The sequence below is a fragment of the Gymnogyps californianus genome, chromosome 3, assembly GCF_018139145.2.
Source record: "Gymnogyps californianus isolate 813 chromosome 3, ASM1813914v2, whole genome shotgun sequence".
Classification (NCBI taxonomy): domain Eukaryota; kingdom Metazoa; phylum Chordata; class Aves; order Accipitriformes; family Cathartidae; genus Gymnogyps; species Gymnogyps californianus.
This window is the reverse complement of record NC_059473.1, coordinates 866,375-888,549: the sequence shown is the minus strand read 5'-3', so window position 1 is coordinate 888,549 and position 22,175 is coordinate 866,375. Positions and strand designations below refer to the sequence as shown.

At 39.7% G+C, this 22,175-nt stretch overlaps 1 protein-coding gene across 3 annotated transcripts in view; it reads right to left on the bottom strand.

Moving 5' to 3' along the window:
* Nucleotides 1-21,254, bottom strand: part of XRN2 (5'-3' exoribonuclease 2) — a 50,808-nt gene extending 29,554 nt beyond the window's left edge. Inside the window, exons 1-17 of one of the 3 annotated variants that reach the window (XM_050894501.1) lie at nucleotides 21,165-21,254; nucleotides 14,065-14,192; nucleotides 13,873-13,984; nucleotides 12,517-12,628; nucleotides 11,335-11,393; nucleotides 11,166-11,255; nucleotides 9,978-10,050; nucleotides 9,821-9,871; nucleotides 9,313-9,470; nucleotides 8,812-8,886; nucleotides 8,575-8,708; nucleotides 8,429-8,486; nucleotides 8,231-8,338; nucleotides 7,102-7,146; nucleotides 5,756-5,887; nucleotides 4,286-4,404; nucleotides 768-903 (exon numbers count right to left, since the gene is read on the bottom strand). In XM_050894501.1, the coding sequence (XP_050750458.1) occupies nucleotides 768-903; nucleotides 4,286-4,404; nucleotides 5,756-5,887; nucleotides 7,102-7,146; nucleotides 8,231-8,338; nucleotides 8,429-8,486; nucleotides 8,575-8,708; nucleotides 8,812-8,886; nucleotides 9,313-9,470; nucleotides 9,821-9,871; nucleotides 9,978-10,050; nucleotides 11,166-11,255; nucleotides 11,335-11,393; nucleotides 12,517-12,628; nucleotides 13,873-13,984; nucleotides 14,065-14,192; nucleotides 21,165-21,239 (1,665 nt within the window). In that variant the 5' untranslated portion in view covers nucleotides 21,240-21,254. Of the gene's footprint in view, nucleotides 1-767; nucleotides 904-4,285; nucleotides 4,405-5,755; nucleotides 5,888-7,101; nucleotides 7,147-8,230; nucleotides 8,339-8,428; nucleotides 8,487-8,574; nucleotides 8,709-8,811; nucleotides 8,887-9,312; nucleotides 9,471-9,820; nucleotides 9,872-9,977; nucleotides 10,051-11,165; nucleotides 11,256-11,334; nucleotides 11,394-11,725; nucleotides 11,765-12,516; nucleotides 12,629-13,872; nucleotides 13,985-14,064; nucleotides 14,193-19,790; nucleotides 19,842-21,164 lie in introns of those variants that run through there. The other 2 variants (XM_050894502.1, XM_050894503.1) reach the window with 2 other exon arrangements.
* Between the last annotated feature and the right edge of the window lie 921 nt (nucleotides 21,255-22,175).

Below are 22,175 nucleotides of genomic sequence, written 5' to 3'. Positions count from 1 at the left end.
ACACTCCCTTTTTGTTCCAAGGGGGAGGAGTACACGTTAAAATAAACTAATTTTAAGACTGCACAGTTTTTTGCAGGCATGCGAGGTATTTGCCCTGCCTGTGCTCTACGTTGGACAGGTGTGAGCCACCTATGAGAAACGTGCAGTTTTATCAACGTGGCACTGCATTCAAGCTACAAAGCCCTGCTGAGACAGATAAACTCCATCGGCTCGAACACATTCTGTTCCCAGGTCACACGCAAAATGTAACTTACTTTGTCTTCAGGGCACGAAGCTAGTTATTAACCATCGGTACAACAAACCCCAATATGTCTAACTAATCTCTTGCCAATCTGACATCTCAATTATCAAAAGATTTAAATCAAATACAGATTACCTCAATCACAATACACTTCATAGAACATCATTACAATCTATGGAGGAGACTGACAACTCTGTTCCTTTCAAATTCTTACTAGCATTTCACAGGCTTTGTCCTTTGTTCACTCATTTAGTCATCTGCAATGTCACTATGCATGGCTATGTATTGCAAAGGAAAAATATGCATCAGTCCTTAATAAACTAACAAGTGCCGTTACTGTATGTGAGAAACAAAAACTGCATTCATATCTTGAGCGTCAAATAGAATGGGCACCCACTTATTTTATATCTTCAAAAAAAAGCACTGCTTTTCAAAAATGAGCAATGGATAATTATTATTTCCTGAAAAGAAATAGGGTGCAGACACAAAAGAAAACTGAAGTTTCAGAGAAGAAATTTTTAAGTACCTGATAATAATATCTGAGAACCCAGCAAAGCCCTTCCACATAGGACTGTACAACTTTACGACGGAATTTCTCATCAGATGCATCAACATCAAATTTGTTTTTATAGTAGCGCTGTTTCCAACCAGTTTCCCATAACCTGCATAACACACACAAATAGATGTCAATACATGTTAATATATGCACATTTACATGTCTGAATTAAAATATAAGCCAAAGTCACTTGCTACTTCAATTCCCATTTTTATACAGTTTAAATGAAGGCATAAAAACTGACACTCAACAGCAAGAGAATAAAATTTGATGGTTGGCATCACAGAAAATCCAGATGAAATTCTGAAGCTACCATCCTGATAAACATGTCTTCAAAGTACTTGTTAGGACCAGGGTAGATTTTCAAACACGTGCCTGCTGCTGTCAGGATTTTTCAGAACAGTATTGCTCCTAGCTGGCAATTTCATCTTTCTTATCAGGAATCTACTACCAAAACTGCCATTTGAACTTTGTTCTTTAACTCTTCCAACCACTAGAAAGAGAACAAACTCTTCCTCTTCCTTATTTTGTTTAATCTACCCTAGGCCAAAATCTTTATCTTACTGGATTATCTTCTCACATCAAGTTCATTCCTCTATTCTTAATGCCCCTCTCAAGCAGAAAAGTGATACAATTTCCCTGCTACTCAAAATAAAAAGTAAACAAATAAATAATAAGAAGCAGCAGCAGCTTGATTTTTACATTCTATTGCTGTTCAGACAAGCTATGATTACCAGCAGAATTATCTGCAACTCAGGAATCCCATGCTTGCTGACTCACATCAGACAAATTCCCTTTTAGACAGGGATTTTCAATCTTTCATGCCGGAGATGGATATTGGAGTCAGAAGAGCAGTCTCAGACACCATTTATCCTTACTTCACACAGCTCCCCCTTATGTCTGTCTACAGATGGGGCAGGGGAAAACAACCACTTGCTCATCTTTGACAGACAAGCATCTGAATCCCTCAGCTCTACTGTATAATGTTCGGAAAAAAGTGAATAATGTGCTATATTGTGCCACATTTCAAGCAAGAATATTCTGTGAAGATTAACAGTAAGCACAGACCATAGGCTCCTCGAAAAACTGAAAAGGCAGGGGGAATACAGCTGCAGTGGGCATGGGCAGCAACAGGAATCACTGCCTACAGACTCCAGAGCTTTTCTTCCTCGGACATTTTATCCGCTCACTACATCTGCTGTGTTCCCTGTCATTCAATACATGACGTGTCAATTTTGAGAGAACAGTTGTGCCACAAGCAAGCCATATATTAACATGCACATAAAACTTGAAGTTCTTAGTCCTAACAGACACGATGTAATCTTGGGGGAAATTACGGTTCAATTCAGCGACTGCCATCTAAAAAGGCAGTTTAAATAATGGGAAGATTAAGCTCTAGTTAACATTTGGTTCAATCATGATATCACGCTTCAGAACTGGCCTCCCTCACAAAACTATGTGGGTTGTTTTTTGGGCTTTTTTTGTTTGTTTTGTTGTTGGTTTTTCTTTTAATTTAAACCTATTATTCACCATAGCGCGTGCATTTTACACACACGTATCTCAAAGTTCACATGAATTTTGGTATTCAAGCGAACTAGAGTAAAGCAAATTACAAATCTGATTTAGAAACTGTTAAATCAGATAATCCCTTCATAATGATTTTTTTTTTTTAAACAGAATTTTATTCTCAGCAATTCAAAACTTGGCATTGATTATCACATCTGAAAACCATCATGCAAGATCCCTTTCCACAAAGGCTGTGACCACTTTAAGTTACATACAGAATCTGAAGCACACAAGTAACCTGCGAGGTCAACTCAAACTTACACTTGTCAGAATCTCACAGAGCAATAAATATAGCATATTAGGGCTTTAAGAGAGAGCAAAGATCAATTTATGCTTTTTTACATGATGCATATCCTTTTGGTTTTGCAAAAAGGATCTTCCCTTGCTTCTGTTTCAAGTTAGTTGCCCAGTACAGGGATACTTTTTAACATCTGACCTGAGCTAGTTCAAAGATGATTCAAACTGATGAGGAGGTAGAGAAACCAAGAGAGGTTTTCAAGACTTTAAGAAAGCCAGGTGAGCAAGGACAGAGCTACTTGCGCTAAAGTCTTGAAGGACAGAGTCAAGAACATCTGCAGTCTATGAGCATCTGACTCTAGGAGCTCCCTGGCAGCTAGACACTTGCATAAATTTCAAAAACCTTTTCTGTAAGATAACAAAAACCCATCTGCTAGCTGACTAAACTATTTGTTCTAGTTTTAAAGTCATTCTAAATACAAAATATATTTTCGCAAACAATTTTGTTGCATCTAGTACATTTATGCAGTTGTTTTTACTTACAATGAGAAGCACAGAATTATTTTCCACTCAGAAAAGGATCTGAATAAATATTCTGAGCTACAAAAGAGCTTAAATAACTGCAGACGAATGTAGCATATCCTTTTGCTTGACAATACCAACCCCGTCAAAACTATTGCTACTCATAAATCACTACGGTTCATTCACATTAGTTGCTATAAAACTGTTAAAGCTTCTTTTAGAAGCTCTGCTAAAATTCAAATGGAAAGCAACATTAAAATTTAACCTGATTTTAGATAAAAATTCTGCTTGCTCGATTAAAAAAAAGAAAATCAATCCATTCAGATCTGCACACACAGGAAAGAAAATAAGAATGAGAGCTAGAATATCTGACACTGGAAGATCTGATGGGCTAGATGTCACAAATATGTCACAACAACAGCGCTGGACACCAGTGATCATTACTTCACAATGAAGTAACCCTTATTGTTTTCCCATGTCCACCTACATCCTCTGACTCTACAGAAAACAAAAACCTACTTGTTGCATTTATCAGGGCAGAACCTTTAACAAAAAATTATAAGAGCCTTCACCCTCGACTTCAAAGGGCGATAGCTTGATTTAAACCTTTGATAAATGCAGACTCACTGGTAATTCACTGTCAGTTAATTCTCATAAAATTCCTATCCCTTAATCATCTAGGGATCAGCCGTCCTAAGACATTTAAAGAACTCGCCATAGACAAAACAGGGCCTGCTACAAATCAAAGACGGAGGAAAACATATTGTGATAGTCAAGATAAATAATGCTGCACACGTGAATGTAACTGAATTTTATGGGTTAAATAGCTCAAAAATTCAACTGTAAAACAGCGGCATTCAGCTCACATAATCAAAGCTGAACAGTGAATGTCTAGCCAATCTAGTGCTTGGTCTCAAAGGGAGTAGTGGCTTGGAGGATGAAAACCTGCACGCATACTAATCTAGATACTTAGATTTAACAGCTATAGCTTACACATCTCACTGGAATTTACTGAATATTCTAACCCTCCACATTAATTACCGGTGGATAAAGAGATCATAGAAAAGCATCTGAAGGCACTGCTGCTCTAAGCTAAATGGCATTAATTAGACTGCATCTATTTCAGCAATTTGCTAACAAAGTGCTACAAAAAATGGCTTCACCTGATATTATCCTCTGGCTCAGGTTCACTGTCACTGTCTTCAGCTTTTCGCTTAATTCCTCCTGCCAGGGATGGGCTGCCATCAGAAGTGAGGCTGGTATTTGGAGATGACGAAGTTGTCTAGGGTCAGAATTATTACAGATAAATGGGGAGGGGGGGGGAAGGATTTATTAGGCATTTTAAATTCAAGTTAATTTTAACAGCTTTGTGATAATCACATACATTATTTTTAGCTCCCCAAAAACTCAAAAAGCTACACAATCCTTAAGCTATTAAGTCAAGTAGCAAAAGAAAAGAAGAACACATCTTTGTATTAAAAGGCAGGCAGGGATACATACAGGCAAAAAGTTCATTGTATTTGAGAAAGAAAAAGATGCAATAAACAAGACAGTATAAATTGATAAAACATGCCATTTTTTATATATTCCAATTTTGGAATACAACTGTTTTCTCTAGTGCTACTGCTTATGTTACAACTTCATTTTACAGCAACAGTGAAAAACGCATATGCAGACTACCGTAAAAATGCTGCATGTAATTCAGAACTGGCAGAAATACTCTAAGTTTCTTCACAACTGATCTTTTAAACTCCTTTCAAATTTATCTGTTTTAATATTAGAGAGTCTAAAATAAACTTCTCCCATTCCATAAAGGAACTGATTTGCTTAACCCCTGTGCAAAAGTTTCAAGATTAAAAGGGAAGAATAGCAGAAATTATACTTTGAAAAAGCATATTGTATTTATTTAGACTTAAGAGAACACACATCTTTACGCTGAAAAAGACCTTTAATTAGTTCACTGTTTGGATGAAGATTTATGCCCAAAAAGAAAGTATTTGTCATACTTGTTACTTAAAGTTAACAATCAAGACTTCTAACAGAGCACTCAATTTATTTCCAGTTTTCCCCCACTTTCTAATACCTTTCCAAAAGCTTCATCTAAGTTTCTCCTCTTCCCAGTGAAAAGCAATGCTTTGGAAAGTAAAAGCAGCTGACAAACACGTAGCTATGCAAATCACTAATTTCCAAAATACAGATATCTATGTCTGTGTGTATACAGATTCCAAAAAAAAAATATTAAAAGACCTCCAGCTCAGGTATTCGGTTTGTCTGTCTCACAAACCTACCGAGGAAGTTCCTAAACCGGTACTCACAAGGAGGTTTGACTCCACAAGTGCCAAACAAGTTTGAGGAGAAGAGCCACTGTATTTGACTCGGATGCATTCACCTCACACTTGCCCTCCCAGAGCTATTTAACAAGCAGTATCATACCGAACATTAAAATAAAGAACACAATTTTATTCAAGTAGTCTCACAAAAATTGGTTATTAAAAGCCACTTCCTTGAAAAATATATTTTTTGGTGTCTGCTTTTCAAGAAAGCTTGATGGAGTAGAGAAAAAGGTGTCCGGAGTAACACAGGATGTCATTATTTCCCCTTCTATGTGTAAATACCTTTTAACATCTACTTACAGAATTCTGTCTGTCATGCATTCTCATCTCAAAGGCGGCTTGTCTAGGGTTACTGATTGCCTGAGGACTAGATCGATTTCCCAGAGCTTGAGGGGAAAACTGTCCACCAGGAATAAAAGAAGGCTGATCCCTCTAAAAGATAAATATATACAAGTATACTGAAAAAGCTGTGTAATCTCCACAGCAGTGTGATGATGCGCTCTCACAATTTCCAGATTAACATGTCATATAAAACACACATAATTTACTCACTCACTCAGTTCAGCCTAAATTAGTTACGTTTAGCAATCTCAGCCAGACATAAGATGACACTTGCAAGTGAGACCCTTATATTCCTATAATTTATTAAGCTCTTTTAAAAAAAAATCCAACCAAACTCTGCATTTTGTACCCATGTTCTTTCTACGTGGGTTGAAAGGCAGTTTTTTGGGGAACTGAGAGTTCACCTAATTTACCGGGAAGAACGTATTCTTTGTAAGCAAAGTGAATAACCTCTTCCACTCTAATAGGGATAGTCAGAAAATACGTAATTTAAAAAATAAACACAAGATCTAGATAGTACTCAGAGTGGGGATATCATATGCCCTGAAAGTTTCAGAAGCTACACTTACCTGAATGTCCTAACCAAGAACAAAGCTATGCTGGAATGAACATACAAGAGCCCACTTTTAAAATATCAGAATATTTTGTGAACAGAAGAAAACTCAATATCGTTCCAGTAACATAATTTTAAAGAATTCGGCTTACATGGATCAGAAAGGGCAAACACGTTCCCACAACGGCTAATGCTTCTCTATTACATTTGAGAGCTATTTGGCAACACTGACTTGCTTGCAGGCAGAATGCGAGATAACTATAGTTTGGGGTAAGCCTTCCTTGCTTTTTTAGAACATGCCTCTAATCAAGCAAATCCATTTAATGCAAACTGATATTCATATTTAAACCTAAACTCTTATGCTAAACTCCGTTGCCCTCAGCAATACAATTGCTGTGAAGACTTGTGTCAATGCATGGAAAAGCAATTCCTGTACAGTGACCATGCTGAAGCATCACTAAATAATCATTAAAGTGCAGATTTGTGTAGATTTGAAGGACACAACACACAGCTATCATCCAGCGCATTCAACACTCTCCCTCCTTTCTCTTTTAAGAAACCTTTAATATGCAATTCCTTCTTTCAAAGCTCCAGTCTACAAAAAGCCATGAAAGAACCCTTTAAAGTAGTTTACACGCAGGCCAGAATATACCGTTATTACAACCGCAGTTTCAACCAACATATCTGCTGAAAGCTATAGCATACATTTTAATTCTTGCTAGTTTTTGCACTGTGAAAGGAATTAATTTACCTTCATTCTTTTTCTTTTTTCTTTTTGCCGTCTTTTAAAGTTATCCTAAATAGAGAATAAAGAGAAATAAAGTCAGTCAAGCATACAGATTTCTTGGAAAAATACTTTGTTATAATCCTCTACTGACCAGAAGGCCATAAGGTTTTTACATAATGTTCTGAATAAGACACAGGCCAATTCTTGTGTCTGAAAATCCAACGGAAATGGGATAGAATTTTCTACCCTACCCTGAAAACCTGTGGGGAAAAAAGTAGCTGTGTATTCAAAGCCCCACAATTTTGGTAATGGCTTATATCATCCACTAAGTTTAGCTATAGCCTTACTTCAAGGTGACAGCAGTGTCAAAGGACACAAGCTCCTTGCCGGCACTGGAACAGCCGCCAAAAAAAAAAAAAAGTAGGAGAGGCATTAAAGTCCTAGAAACAGGAAAAGAAGAGGCTCAGGGAAAGATATTTCTTATTGTTGGGCCATGGAAACCGAAAACTTGAACATCAAATTGGTATTTCCACTTCAAGAGAGGTGCAGGCTGGGGCAATTATAAACAAAACATTTTGCCAGCACTGGCACAGTATTTTTTGACTGGAAAGTAAATACAATTCTGCTCTTTCATTCACAGGGAGTTTTATCGCCTGTACTTAATGAATAAACTGGAATACGTCTGCAAAAAACTGCACAAACTGCAGAGACAGACCAAAAGAACAACGATTTATGGACATATTTCAAATGGCAGGAGGTACGGCGAGGCAAGAATGCACTTGGAATCCAAATTTAGTATTTCACCCCTGCTCATGGCTTGCACTTCCACAGGTTGCGGCAAATTACAAAAGAATTCCTTCTTCAGTTTTCATAGCAGCTATTCCAAAAGCTGCAGGCAGTAACAGAATTCACATACAGTCTTCATTTTGCTGTTACTTGGGATAACAATCAGAAAAACAGGCCTTGCAGTCCAGGAAAAGACAACCAACTGGAAGCATGCAATTCTTTTTTGAGCATGGAGGAATTCACTAGAGATTATAACAAAAAAAATACAAAGTTTGTTTTTTTTCTCTTATTCTGTTAAAGGAATGTCACAGTCTAACAGTAACACGTGATTAAAACCAAACTCCAAGAATGTAACAAAAAAAATTACATCGTCATCTTTTCTCTTTTTGAAAATACTATCTTCAACTTCTCCAACAGCTAACATGATCATCTGGACCCGCTGTAGGTTGACAAAACCACTTTCTGTGAGGTACCCCTGCAAATTAGAAAATAATATAGTTGAAAAACAAGCCTATTTTTGTAGCGAACACCCAGATATTTTTAAAGAAAAAGCAAAAATATTTACCCCAGTTTTGTGCACCACATTTTTATATATGTTAACCAAGCGATCGATTGCTCCCTCCCTAAAAACAAACAAAAGCACGAGATTCTTATCATTTAAAACCACAGTAGGTATACTTGCAAGAGAAGAAAACATATATTCTCATCTACCTGATCTCCAAAGATGGCAGATGAGGAAGAAAGTCATTTCCCACAAAGAAGCACATAAAGACCCAGTCATCAACACTTCTTTCAAAATCAAAAGTGAAAGGCAAACTGGCCATAGTGAGTTCTCTTTCCAAATACTGCAACACACACACAAAAGAAAAAGGGACATTAGAAAACACTGTGTATGGAGTTTAAAAATATTATTTATATAAAGCAGATACAGTAACTGCTTCAACATACCTCTCGCAAAACACATAATCGGATGAAGATAAATTCTTGTTCAGCGACAGGAAGACAGTCTGCGAACTGATCGTGCTAAAATAAAAGGAAAGAGTTGCATGACATCCAAGCTCACCATAATGTTTCTCCAGCTTAATTTTAAAGGCTTACTTTGAGAGGAGTTAAGAGGTATATAAGTACAGTTTCTCAAGTTCTTATGCCAAGCATGCATTTTGCTACTTTGCATGTCTGTTAAGTTACTGATCATTTTCTCTCACCAGTGAAAAAAAACATAAATCAACAAAACACCACAAATGAGGACATTAGGTTTGGCATAATATTTTTGTGCTATGGAAGTACAATTTTTACTTATTAATTTAAGAGGAAAGCTAGGTATTTCCAATAATATAATTTGCATTACGTTGCAGCCAAAACCAACTGCAAGAACAATTTGAGCATCTCATTAAAACATAAATGAGCTTATAGGTAAAAAGAATTTCTAGAAATAGCAAAAATTCTTACCTTGCCTTGTTTTTCTCTGGGCAAACCTTGGCAATCCTTAACCTCATGACCCATCTGGTTACAAAGAGCACATGGCTTGGGTTTATTTGGTTTAAACTCTTCCCTAATTATAGTGAAGTTTGGTTCATGTGTAGCTAACCCAAGCATAATCAGATCAGCTACCAATCAAAAGAGAAGAATAAAACGTAATGAAGGATAAACATTATTAAGCTTTTTTAAAAAAAAAAAAAGTTTAAAAGCGAAGTACATTCTACCTTAAGCAAGTGTGAACACACAGATGTGCTTACCCACAAACTACCCAGACAGCACAACTAAGTGAAAGTTAGCCCTTCAGCTATGGACAGTGCTAGATCTTTCCCCATATATTACACAGAGCTTTCAAAAACTAACAAATACACTGGATTATTTACACAAATACAAGTGAAAGCCTAAAAACTACAGCCCAACTCAATCACAAAACAGCACAAGAAAACTTAACAGGTCATATTGTTAGCAAAAAAGAACTCACCATCAGCCCCACACAGACAATGATGAGTGTTTGGGTCATGGTTTGGTTGAGCTATACAAAAGAAAGTTACATTTAGTCAAGCAAAGTCACGTAAAATAAGTTATTACTGACCATACCTTAATTTAAAACAAAACGTCCACATTTATTTGAATTATACCTCTTTGTCTTCTAATGTAATCCATGATTTTGTGTTCACCTTCACCAGGAGCACTAGCATCAGACAAAATAACCTGTGAAACATTTAAATTATGTAAACAATTTATGCCGCCACATTAAAAAAAACAACAACTTAGGTAGTTCATTTACTGAATACTGAATCTGACTTATGAATACTTGAAATTCTAATTTGTAGTTTTAACTAAAATATTATGATTCAAAATTAAATTATTTAAGAGTCTGGAACCAATGAGTAGATTTTCATTTTTCTCTACTAATTGTAGGATGAAGCTGACATATTGATTCAAATACCACTGAAATTATCACGTCATTAACTAACATATTTGAAGTTTCCTGATAAATTATCAGGGCAATCAAAATACGCACTAGAGAACTAACAGATAAAGCAGACATATGCCCGCTTCCCTTTAGATCTTCTAAACTCGTAGATACACTGATACATTATCACATTATACACTTCCTTACACCGATGTCCAGATGAGCATTAGCGTTTCTAAAACTCATGTCTGATGGAGGGAATTAAGCAGAGTCAACTGCCCTCCAATTAGACCACTTTAACAGTCAACTTATGGAAAATAAAACAGGCAGCTGCATCTGAGAAGACTGACTATTCTGCCCTCTTGTACAGAGCAAACACAGGGTTGTCAGAAACAAAACTCAGTGGGAGTGGAGTGGTTGAGGTACAGGAGGAGAGAAATTTCAAAGTCCAGAAAGGCAAGAAAGCTGATACGTATTATTTTCGTTGCCTGTCATCTATCGTCATCCATCATCAGAGTAACGGAGAAAATGCAGCCTACCTGAGGTAGCAAACGAGTTAAAAAAGAAATAGTGAAAAGAATACATATACAATGTATCTTGACACTTCTCCCCAAAAGAAGAAAAAGTATTCCTAAAACCCTGTCTCCCATTATATCAAATTGTGGCTTCTACTATCAAATCTTCTCATTGCTCTTAAATGAAGTCAAAACAAATGGTGCTGTTAGATTGTGTTATTAGGATGAAATGTATCTCTGAAGTCCCAGCAGAACGTGCAAGTCGGTCCATTATTAATGACAGCACAGTGCCAGAAGATGAGACAAATCTGTTAAATTTATACTCTTCAATCATATCTCAACCCAGCCTAGCAGATCACCTTAATTTTCCTGAAGTATGAAACTGTGAAACTTACTGTCAAATTTTTCCACCCTGGGTCACTGTTCAAACGGTCAGCAATGTAATAGCGGAGACATTTAGCAAGATTGTCCATAAACTCAGTTCCCTAAAAAGTGACGGAAGAAAATAAATTGAGCCTTCATTCAGACACCGGCAATTGCTGGTTAAAGTGCAAGATTACTTACCGGGGTAATACAGTTGCTGTCAAATCTCTCTTTCACTTCTTCTGGAGGAAGAATGCCACCTAGAGCAATAAAAACATTCAACAGAAGTAAATCAAAATGGAACATTAAAACCATTTTTGCATGATAAAACCCCAGATGGTTCCCCTGATAACAATTAACACTTACTAAAAATTAGTTTGTTAAAAAAACCCAAACCCAAAATAACAAAACTAAAACTGCTCTTACCATTATATTATCTCCATCTTAAAATAAGGTGTTAGTACATTTACAAATGTTGTTACTTCAGAAAAGTGATTTCACTACCTATTCTGTCAAAAGACTGAGAAAGAAATCTCAAAGAAACTAAGCTTTCTAAATGAGATAAAACATTAGGAAATAATTATTTTCTTACATATTCTCCCCTATGTTTCCACTATCTATTCACTTGGGCTCAAACACAGGGTTACACCAACTTCTCTCATCTCTGAGCTTCATAAAGGGTCTTCACAGTCTAGAAATGCTACAGGAAGAAATGTTAAAAAAGTCTTTGTCCTCCCTCTTTTAATCTCTAACTAGGTTACACAATGGCCCTCTCACTTGGGCTACAGCATTCATTCCTGCTACACAGTCACCTGAATTAATTGCTCCAGCCCAGACAGCATGCTTCAGCTACACACACTCCTTTCACTCAAGTCATGTCACTGTCGCCCTTAGAAAGTTGCACTGACTTTGTTTCCTCACTGAGTTTAGAGTTTCCACTGTCAAGTAACTACCCTTGCTCGCAGTTCATTATTCCTGTGCAGTAGTATTTTCATTTGATCCCTGCTTTTAAGCCTCAACTCTCCTTTCCTCAAGCCCTACAAATTTGTACTTCCTTCCATAAGAGTTTTGGTTAGTTTCCCACTATTACATTTATCCCTGCTCTTCTGTTCAATTTTTTTCTAAAGGAATTAAGAGTACTCAACACAAATCCATTTCAGGCAGGAGACAGAAGAAGAGAAGAGTGACATTTTGTTTTATCTTAGTTCTTAACTTTGGAAAACACAGATCCATCCTTCTGTAGGCTTGCTATCCCCTCCTTAATGCACACACAAATATCCACTAAGCAAGATAACCCTTTTCTAAACCTTACTGAAGTGTTCAAAACAAACAAGGTGACTCTCACTTGAAAAACCTCAGATACGGTCACCAAAAATGTTCTACCTTTTGCCAGAATTTCTTGTCTTATTTTTTGCTTCTCTTCAGCAGCTTCCATGCCCTCCTTTGATGCTCTGAATCTTCTTGACCGCTGTTGATTCATTTTTGCACGTGGAGCCTAAAAAAGGTATCATAATGCTTGGTTCAGTTATTGCATCTGGACAATCGCTTCCTTTCTGCTAGTTGTTTTTGGTAGCCAAGACAAGTCTTTCGAAATTGGCCAGTCTGTAATTATACAAGCATTTAACAAGACATCAGTCTAAACTGTAACTGAAACAGGGATTTCTGTTGTCCCTCCCTCGCGTCACCACTAGCTCTCCTAGGGCAGCACAGGGAGCTGGACACGTTTCTGAACAGGTCTCTTAAGCTTCTCCGTGAGGTAAGCCAGCAGCATGCACAGCTGTACCCCCATCTCAGAAATCCACAATGCTCAAGGATTCAAAGTTTCCCTTGCCAAATAAATGAAACTTACAGCGACGTCTATCTGAAACCATTATTTATTACATACCCTTTCTCCAACAAGAAACTCCTACAATTCTATTTGTAACTCTCTTGAAAATAAAAGACTATGGCAGACAGTAGTTAGCTACTACTTATGGCAGGTATGTTGGGGTTTTTAAAAGGCTACATTTAGTTGGGATTACTTCTATATACACACGTCCGTTAGGAATTCCTGCACTTGAATTCAGGTTAAAAATCTTTTTACTTAATGACACTTATTTTGCCTTTGAGAAACTGAAAAGCCTAGAAAAACAGCCAAAGCTTAAGAGGCCTACCAGCAGTCTCTGCCAGGCCATTTTGGCATCTTGAAGTGAGACTATGCAATCTGGATAGAAAAATACTCAGTAAAGCAAAGTTATTAAGAAAAGGTGGTATCTTTCATTAGACCAACTGATGTACCAGGTATCAGGTATGGAGAAAGACAAGCTTTCAGCCTCAAGGGTCCCTTGAGGCTAGCCTGAGAAATATTCCAGACCACAACTAAGTCACCGCCCATTTTAAGTGCATCTGCTTACATGGTTTTCTGGTCTTTCCCAGCCTGCGGCGTAAGTTATTACTAAAGCCACAGAATGGAAGAGCATAAGTAGTTTCAGAGTGTTATACTGTCTTACAGAAGTTTCCTGCTTTTCAGAAGCCAAGTTCAGACTGCAGTAGACTACATTAGCCAGCGCATACAACCTCGTGGACAACAAAACCCATGAATACTTTAAATTACCCTCACCAAAATTAAATTAACAGTATATTTTACCTGTAGTTTTTCATGCTAGAAAACTATTTCCCAAAGGACCTTACGAGAGCAGATGGCATCTACCCTAATTTTACAAACAGCCATTACTGGGAGATAAGTATATCAATACTTACTACTCCATCTATAGCCATGTATAGAAGTCGCCTTGGTCTTACAATGTTGAAGATCCTGTCAATATACTCAAAAATCGCAACCATCATTTCATCTTCATTTTTGGGCGCTGGCCTAAAACGTAGAGTATTGAATTTAACATCTGAAATGCTATCAATAAATCCTATTTGTAAAGAGACAAAAAATTGCCTTACTTGTCTTCTGGGTGTGTACAAGGGTGAATTATACCATTCATATCCAAATACAGGTTATCAAACTCCACCTCATTAGGGTTAGGTTTGCTTGTATCAATGGGAGCCTTGACGCCATTGCACTCTTTAGCCTGTGAATGCAGTTGAAACAAATATTTCAGTACTTGATCAGAGAAGTATCACAAATAACCAACAGATGTATTAATGTACAGACTCATAAAAGTTTATTTTTTTCAAGGGCAGTAGGAAAAAAAGATAGCAGCAAGCTACCCACATAATCACCTGAAGATGCGTGCTTACACTATTAAAACAGTGCTGCTTCTGTTTTTTAAAAGATGTTTATAAACTAGCACAACTAGAAGATATTATGATGTGTTACAGCAGAGTTGGTTCATTTCTGCTGATCGGCATGTATTATAAACAAGAAGTTTCCATATCTCTCATTATTCAAGAAATCAATTCCTTTTACTGCCAGGACCATACTGAGTCCCTCAAAATTTAGCAAAGGGACTTCAAGGTTTATGATATGATGTTATAACTTTAACACGATAACCAAGAAGAATCAAAATCTTTCTACTTTAAACACTTAGCTCCCCAGATTGACACACCCAAACAAACTTGCACCTCTGCCTTTTCTCACTGCAATCCAATATTTAAGTCACACACACAACTGGGGGAGGCAGGGCAGTAGAAGTGATTCACCTATGGCTGATGACATATTGGAGCCCAGCTGATGACATGACAAGCTTCCCAAAGTATATCAGCACATCCTGGTGAGCAAAGGATGGTGAGATTTAACTAGAAAGAGGACTTTTCCCAGATTCCTCTACACAAAGAAAGGAGATCCTTTCAGATCCCACCAGCCACATCTCCACTTTGGGTATATATGTCTAACTTTACCTCATGACTATCAAATGCCCCGAAATGCTCAAACCCCTGAACTCTTCAACTCCTGCCTCTGAGCTTGTCTGTGGATATATTTGAAAAGCTAAATAAAATCCAGTCCCTACCCTTCCACTTCCGAAAACAGGTAAACTTTTGACTCTAATGCTTCACTTCCTCTACATCAGTGCTTTTTCTACTGCCAGGCTGCTGCCTAATGAAGATGAAGCTCAGGCCACCGTGCAGATGGTAAGCTTGATGCAAACTTACAATCGCCCGAAACTACCTATAGCCACCTATGCTCCTCTACTACTCCGATGTTCTCGAACACTTACAACAAGCTACACAAGGTAAGCCCAGAAGTATAAAGCAAACAAATCTCAGCTGAATTGTAAGTAATAAGTAATCCCACGTTATTTTGCATATGCTGTCATGTCAGTGACAAGTAACTATCTAGGTGAAGAAAACAGTCTCTCTAATCAGCCCCAGAGCAGAGACTGGAGTTGGCACTATAACACCTACATAAAAAACCCCATCCCCTTCTCCCAAGCTGTCAAAGCAAGCAGTTCTGAAACACTGGTGAGTGTTTCAAAGAGTGGCTCCTCTACAAGGTGGATCAGCAACCATGTCCAATTTTGTTTCCTCACCATGTTTGGGGTTTTTTGTTTGTTCTGTTTGGGCTTTTGTTGTTGGGTTTGGTTGTTTTTTTTTTTTTTTAGTTTGGTCAAAAGGCAATCAGCAACACTCTCACAGCGATTGTGAGCAACTCAGCATTCTCCCTTTCAAAGCAGTACCACCAGCCAAACATGTAAACCACTGAATTAAACACCAATAGCATCAGTGATGGAAGACACGTGAGCTGATCAAGAACAAGTCAAAGGATTTTCAGAGAAATGATGACTGGAAAGGATTATAACGTATCGCAAAGTTGGAATGAAGTGTACTCTTGAATAGCTTGGCATAAAGCGAAATTAAAAAAGTGAACGTTGTGTTATTACTTAAAGGCTATGATCACAGGATTGCATGAGACAGGAGGGAAGAATGTGGTACTGCTGGTTCTCTCATTCACGTGATACTTATCGGTAGCTGATGAACCAACATCAAGCACTTCTCTGAACTTCTATTTGCAGACTTGCTGCCCGCTACTCATTAAATGAGTTTCCCACTTCTCTAATACAGAGCTCAAACTATCAGAGTCAAAAGGAAAAAAAAAACCCACCAACCAAAAAACAAAAAAAAACAACTTACAGATCACACCATCGACCTTATTACAGTTTTCCTGGTTAGAGTAGCAGCAGAACTAGCTGAACTTATGCCAGTCTTAAAAGGCAAAAATTAAAACCTCTAAAGCAAAATAAGTATTTATTCGGCATTTATATTTTTCAAGTTATAAGTGTATGGAATTCTTTCAGGGCAATTTTGTGAAGTCATTTTTAAATAACTGAACACCAAGTCCCTCCATTTCACTTCTTTAAAACAGGTGAAATTTCTGCTAATTCACATCTTCCTTATACTATTCATCCAAACTAGTCAAATCCTAACAGATGAAATCTAGACCACTGTTTGCTTCCTTTACTGAACTTTCTAGAACGTACGCACAAAAGTCACATGGTTTTAGCAGAAACTAATTGTCAGGTGCAAACACCGTACTGTAGCTTGCAGTTCTAATAAAGTTACTCTGGGCAACCAAGACCTACAATTTTAAAAGAAGAGTATTCATTCTGGTTTACATCAGATAATGGGACGAGAAGCTTGCCTTGTGTTCTACTTGATCTTTCATCAAACCTCTTGCCAGAGCTAACTGTAACTCAGAAGATATCAAAGGCTTACAGCTATGTGATATGGAAAATAAAATTGCCCCTGTCACAGATCTTATTTTCAGTCTTGAAGGTAAAGCAAAATAAGTATGATCTCTTTCAGAAGGTTTCGAAAGCCATTCAGTTTTCATCTGCATACTGCTATGTCAGCAACTTTACCCTTACATCCTCATAAACCTATCAGATTTTTAATGCAACAGCCTTGTAAAAGGTTTAAGTATCTGGGAGTGATATCTCTTGTGATATAACTAAACTGTTCACTTTTAATCTACAGCCTCTTTTGAAACCATTGAAAATGGATCTTCAAATATGATACTTTAGTTGCAGCTTTATTAATTCGTATGAATTTGATTAAGAATATTCTCTCCTGAATTTTACATTATCTTCAAGATCTTCCTCTTATTCTTCCTGCTCAGCTTAAGAAGAAGATTAATCAGATTGAAGAAAAAGAAATAATCTAGCAAGGTAAGAGAACAAGGATCAACTTTTTTAATATTTCAAAGAGACAAGCTACCGGGAGATACAAAATTTCTGATTAGAGAGATTTATAGCAATCCTAAAATACACATAGAGCTGATTACATCGTAAGAGAAGTTTAAATTAATCTACAGTAAGACAAACTACAGCTTCTCACTACTGTCCTAGTCCGCTCTCAAATTTATGACCAGATTTGAATATAAAAAAATTTAACTAATATGATTTATCCATGTGCTGTCCTTACTGTAATTGCAACGTGCTCTTAAGTTGCAACAAAGCAACATGGATGAGGACATCAAGATCTGACACTTCAGTTATGGTAAATCTAACTTGGCCCAATGGAATTTGTCGTACCTTTCCATTTCTTTTAATAAAGAACATTTGCTGTTACAAGCTCAATTATTAAAGACAAAAAAACAGGACATACAATCACAAACTCAGTAAAACCAAGACTATACAAACCTTCACTTTACCTAAATATTAGAGCAGTTCTGATTACATAAAGATTAATCTAAATGTTTACAAATGTGATGAAAAAGATAAGTCTTCTGCTCTTAGAGAAAACTGTACTTAATTGTTACAGATTGCAGATATATTTGCTGTTTAAATTGTGACTGCTTTTAAATACACAGATCTTAAAGCATTATCCAGAAACAGCTGGACAAGCTTGTAAGGCAAAAACATAAAACACCCATTCGTAGTAAAGACAAACCTGTAAAAGAATCTACTTTATCTTGTCAAACCTCTATCCGCATCCTCTTGATCAGAAGGACGCTGCTTCAAAACATCACAACAAAACTTCACCTCGTGGTTACCGAGCGCCGAGGCTATCTTGCCAGCATGGTTATAAATACGACAGATAACTATTAAAGCTGCTGTCTCCGCAGTCTAACTTTACTGCTGAAATGGGTGTTCATTCACGCAAGTGAACTTTCGACGTAATGAAGGAAAGGGGGATTTGGTGAATGAAAGGCTTGGACTGTACAGCCAGCTGTGGTGCTGACTAAGCAAAAGAACAAACTGTTCACCTTTGTGAGTTCCCCGCTTTGGTGAAAAGGGGAAAGCAAATCAACCAGCGTGAGTTGAAGACAACAAGTAGGATACACACACACACGTACGTGTGGTGTTAGTATGTTAGTGTTAGTTACGACATTAGCTAGTTCAGATGTTAGTACTCCAAAGACCCACAGCCCCAGCTGGGAGAAAGCGAATGCCATGTCAACAGTCATATGCTCGATAGGTGTAGCTGGTAGAGACACATCGTTCTCCAATTCCCCCCAATTCCCCTTGCCACCCACTTTTCTCCAGCACACACAACAGGACACATGTACCTGACAGCCCTCTAAACTGAGGGTTACCCAGATCCTCAGAAAAGATCACATCCGAGATGACACAAAAACCAAGAGTTTGGTAACGCAACCAGAACAACCACTGCTAGCTGCCAACAGCTTATTCCAGAGTAAGCACTCATATGCGCGGCTATTAAGCTATACTTGTAAACCCACAAAGCACCTTTTTCTACAATAGTTCCCCCAGGCAGACAAATCCTCAAAATCTTACCTATCCACTGGAGTAAAAAATCCACTTCCTGCAGCTACAGGCAAAATAAACTTCACACATCATACTGAGAGGCGCTAACTGAAACCACAATTGTAATAAAAACAAAAGAGTAACTCACAGTTTTAACTGTGCAACATTTGATTAATCCAAATCTATGATTCTGTTTCACTGCCTGAATCTCAATGCAGAAACACCTTGACTGTAACAAGAACTGAATACTAAAACTGATCTGCCTGTCATTCGCATACACTGAAATCTTGCAGGTAACACATGCAGTCAAAAAAACCCAGCGTCAATACATAATTCAATCACTTTACTCTCTTTTCCCTTATCTTCTCTACCTCGTCCACACATTTCTATCTCCTTCACAGTACAGTGTTTCCCAAATGTGAGGCACCTCTTTCCCAGGGAAGGATAGGAGGTAGCCAAAGGGCAGAAGCCACAGCACACGCTCAGCAGCAGGGACGTGAACTTTCAAACACAGTATTACGAAGAAGAGCAGAACGCAGCTAGTACAGCCTGACAAAAGACGATGCAATTTGGAAAAGCGTACAGGAAAAACGGTTGGGGAAGCATGAACTGAAGAGTTCGTCTTCTCAGAAACACTTTGGCTAAGTTAGCCCTGAAGAGAATAACTTGCTGTGTCCACTGCACCCTAAAGCTACCACAGTGCAGCTATTCAAATCCAATGCAAGTCTGTGCTGTCGCTGAGGGGAGCCACCCCATCCTCCCCGTCACCTTCCACCTCCTACCGTGTCCCTTAGGATGGCACAAGCATTCACGTGGCCGCAGTGAGGCTCACAAAGGAACCAGCCTATCTGAGAACCTGCCTAGCAAAAACATATAAACAAACGTTATTTCAGCTGCGTTACTTCCCAGAAAGCGCTCCCCAGATAACCATACCGACCTCCGTGAGGTGCAAGGGAGAGGACACACACAAGCCATCAGCTGAAGGCAGTGACCAGCCAGCTTAAAGCAATCAACACACCGTACCTACTACGAGTTGCAGGTAAAGTGAAGACCACCTGTGGAGTCCAGCAGCTAGGTTGGGACTAAGTCTTCACCAAAAAGCATCTCCTGTTGCTCTGAAAAGCCAGATTTTTAGAGGATGCGTTTGGAAAAATCAACTCCCTGTTTGGGCAGGAGATACTTCTCCTATACTAGAAAATACCAGCAATGAGACAAGAAAAAAGCTGAAGCTGCTCAAAGTTAAAGAGTACAACTACAGACTTAAGTCTTGGGTTCAAGCACGATATCCTGTGTTGGTGGACGCATTAAAAAAACACATAAATATCAGAACAAAGTAGGAAGCTGCAGAAAGACTAATATGTGAAAGAAAATACTGACAAAAATAATTAATAATGATACAATTGTGAAGTATTCAAATGCTAGGAGAATGAGAGCCCAAGGAAGTGTATGACCATACATACACCAAGATATTGTTTTAATCTCACATAAAACCTGTGCAGCTATAAATAAGACAGCCCACTTTCTTCTCAAACGCCTCATTCCTGCCCTCACTCTTGTGCTGGCACCGGCTTTCCTGAGCCCACATCACAAGCAGGATGATGGAACTGATCCGCTTGAAAACAGGGTGGTCTCATGGAGACAGATGAGTTTCCAGACCCACAAGCTACGTTTAACCATTTACGCTTGCATTTCCTTACTCTTTTCAAGACAGGCAGCTTCACGTGTGTTTTCAACAAGTCCTAAAGCTTGCTGCAGCTTGTGATTTACAAAAAAAGTCGTTGAAAAGCAGGCACTATGAAGAACCCACACAGAAACAAAACAAGAAGCAGCACGAAGCATCCCCACTACTCACTATTCACCGTAAGTTTTGCCAAACACTTTCATAAACCCCACTTTTTTTTTTTTTCCCCCCGAAGCAACCCAAAGGCAGAGGCCAACCACGCCGGGAAGGGCTCGCATTTCAATGAACCGCCTGAAGACCAGAAAATCCTAGGAGAAACCCAATTCCCCGCTCCAAAACCCCGTTCCTCCCAAGCCGCTGAACCGCTCACGCACGCGAGCGAAAACCAAGCAGGCGCGGTAACTTCTCCGCGACAACCGGCCGCTTTCACCGACATTAAAAGCACCCAGTCCAAAAAACAAACAAACAAACAAAAAAACCCCAAAACCCGTTGAAAAGGCACCCGGAGCGCCCGAGAGAGCAAAGAGGGGCTGGAGGCAGCACAGTACGGGCAGGCGCTAAGTACCGGCAGGTAATGCTTCCCAGACCGCCCTGAGCCCCCTCAGCCTCCCCCCGACCCACAGCGCTCCTTGAGCCCCGTGAGGGGCGGCCGTCAGAGGGCCCGTCCCGGGACAGGAGGCCGGGGGAAGGGGGGGGATGACGACGGCCCGCCTCACCTTCTCCTCCACGCAGTTGACGATGATGGAGGGGTACTTGCGGCTGAGCCAGCGGAAGAAGGCCGGGACTCCCATGGCGGAGCGGCCGGACCGCGGCTCTCGGCAGCGGCGGCGCCGGGTGAGGCGGCGAACAGCGCTTCCGGGGGCAAAGGGCAGCGCGGAGCACCATGGGGGAGCGCGCGCGCCCGCCCACGGCGGCGGGGAGGAGGGAGGGAGGGAGGGGGGGGGTGGGTATGTGCGCGCGCGCGCGCGCGTGTGGGGAGGTCACGTGAGGCGCACGCGGCGGGGGCCGCCATCTTAGAGGCGGGCGCGCCAGAGTGCGCAGGCGCGGGGCTGAGGGCGGCGATGGCGGGCTGAGGGCGGCGATGGCGGGCTGAGGGAAGAGCTGAGGCGGGCGACGGCGGTCCGGGCTCGCCCCTGCCTGAGGGGCCCGCGGCGTCACCGCGGCCCGAAATTTGTCCGTGGGTGAAGCTCCGTAGGCACAAAGATGACAGGCAGAAGGGAAGAGCCGGCAGAAAGGAAAAGCCTGAGGCCAGGCGGACGTGTGAGGCGGCGCCGCGTGCCGGCCTTGCTCTCAGACAAGGCTCTGTGTGAAAACTTGCCCTCGATTAACAGCCTTGTTTTGAAAAAAAAAAAAAAAGAGAAGTAGCTTGCCATCGTGGGATGGTTTAGGCAGAAGACACATGACAACAGTGACAGCACTAGTTTAGTCAAAGTTAATGATGTGGGGCTGTTTTCAGTTCTGGTGAGCCTGCCTCAGCAATAAGGAGATCAGACTGAAGGGTGAGGCTCTGGAAGAGGCCTTTTCCCCTTCGGAAGGAGAGAGGGAGCTGTTGGCAGCGGTTGGGGCAGCGGCAGGAGGGCAGAAGAGCAGCAGAAGCTGAGGGGACGTTGCCAGAAGCAGCGCGTGTAAAATGGGTGCGATGGGTGACAGTCGCAAGAGGCAGCGTAAAGAAACCCCGTCCCATCGCTTTGCCCGTTGCATAAGCAAATATGATTAAGTTAGCCGTT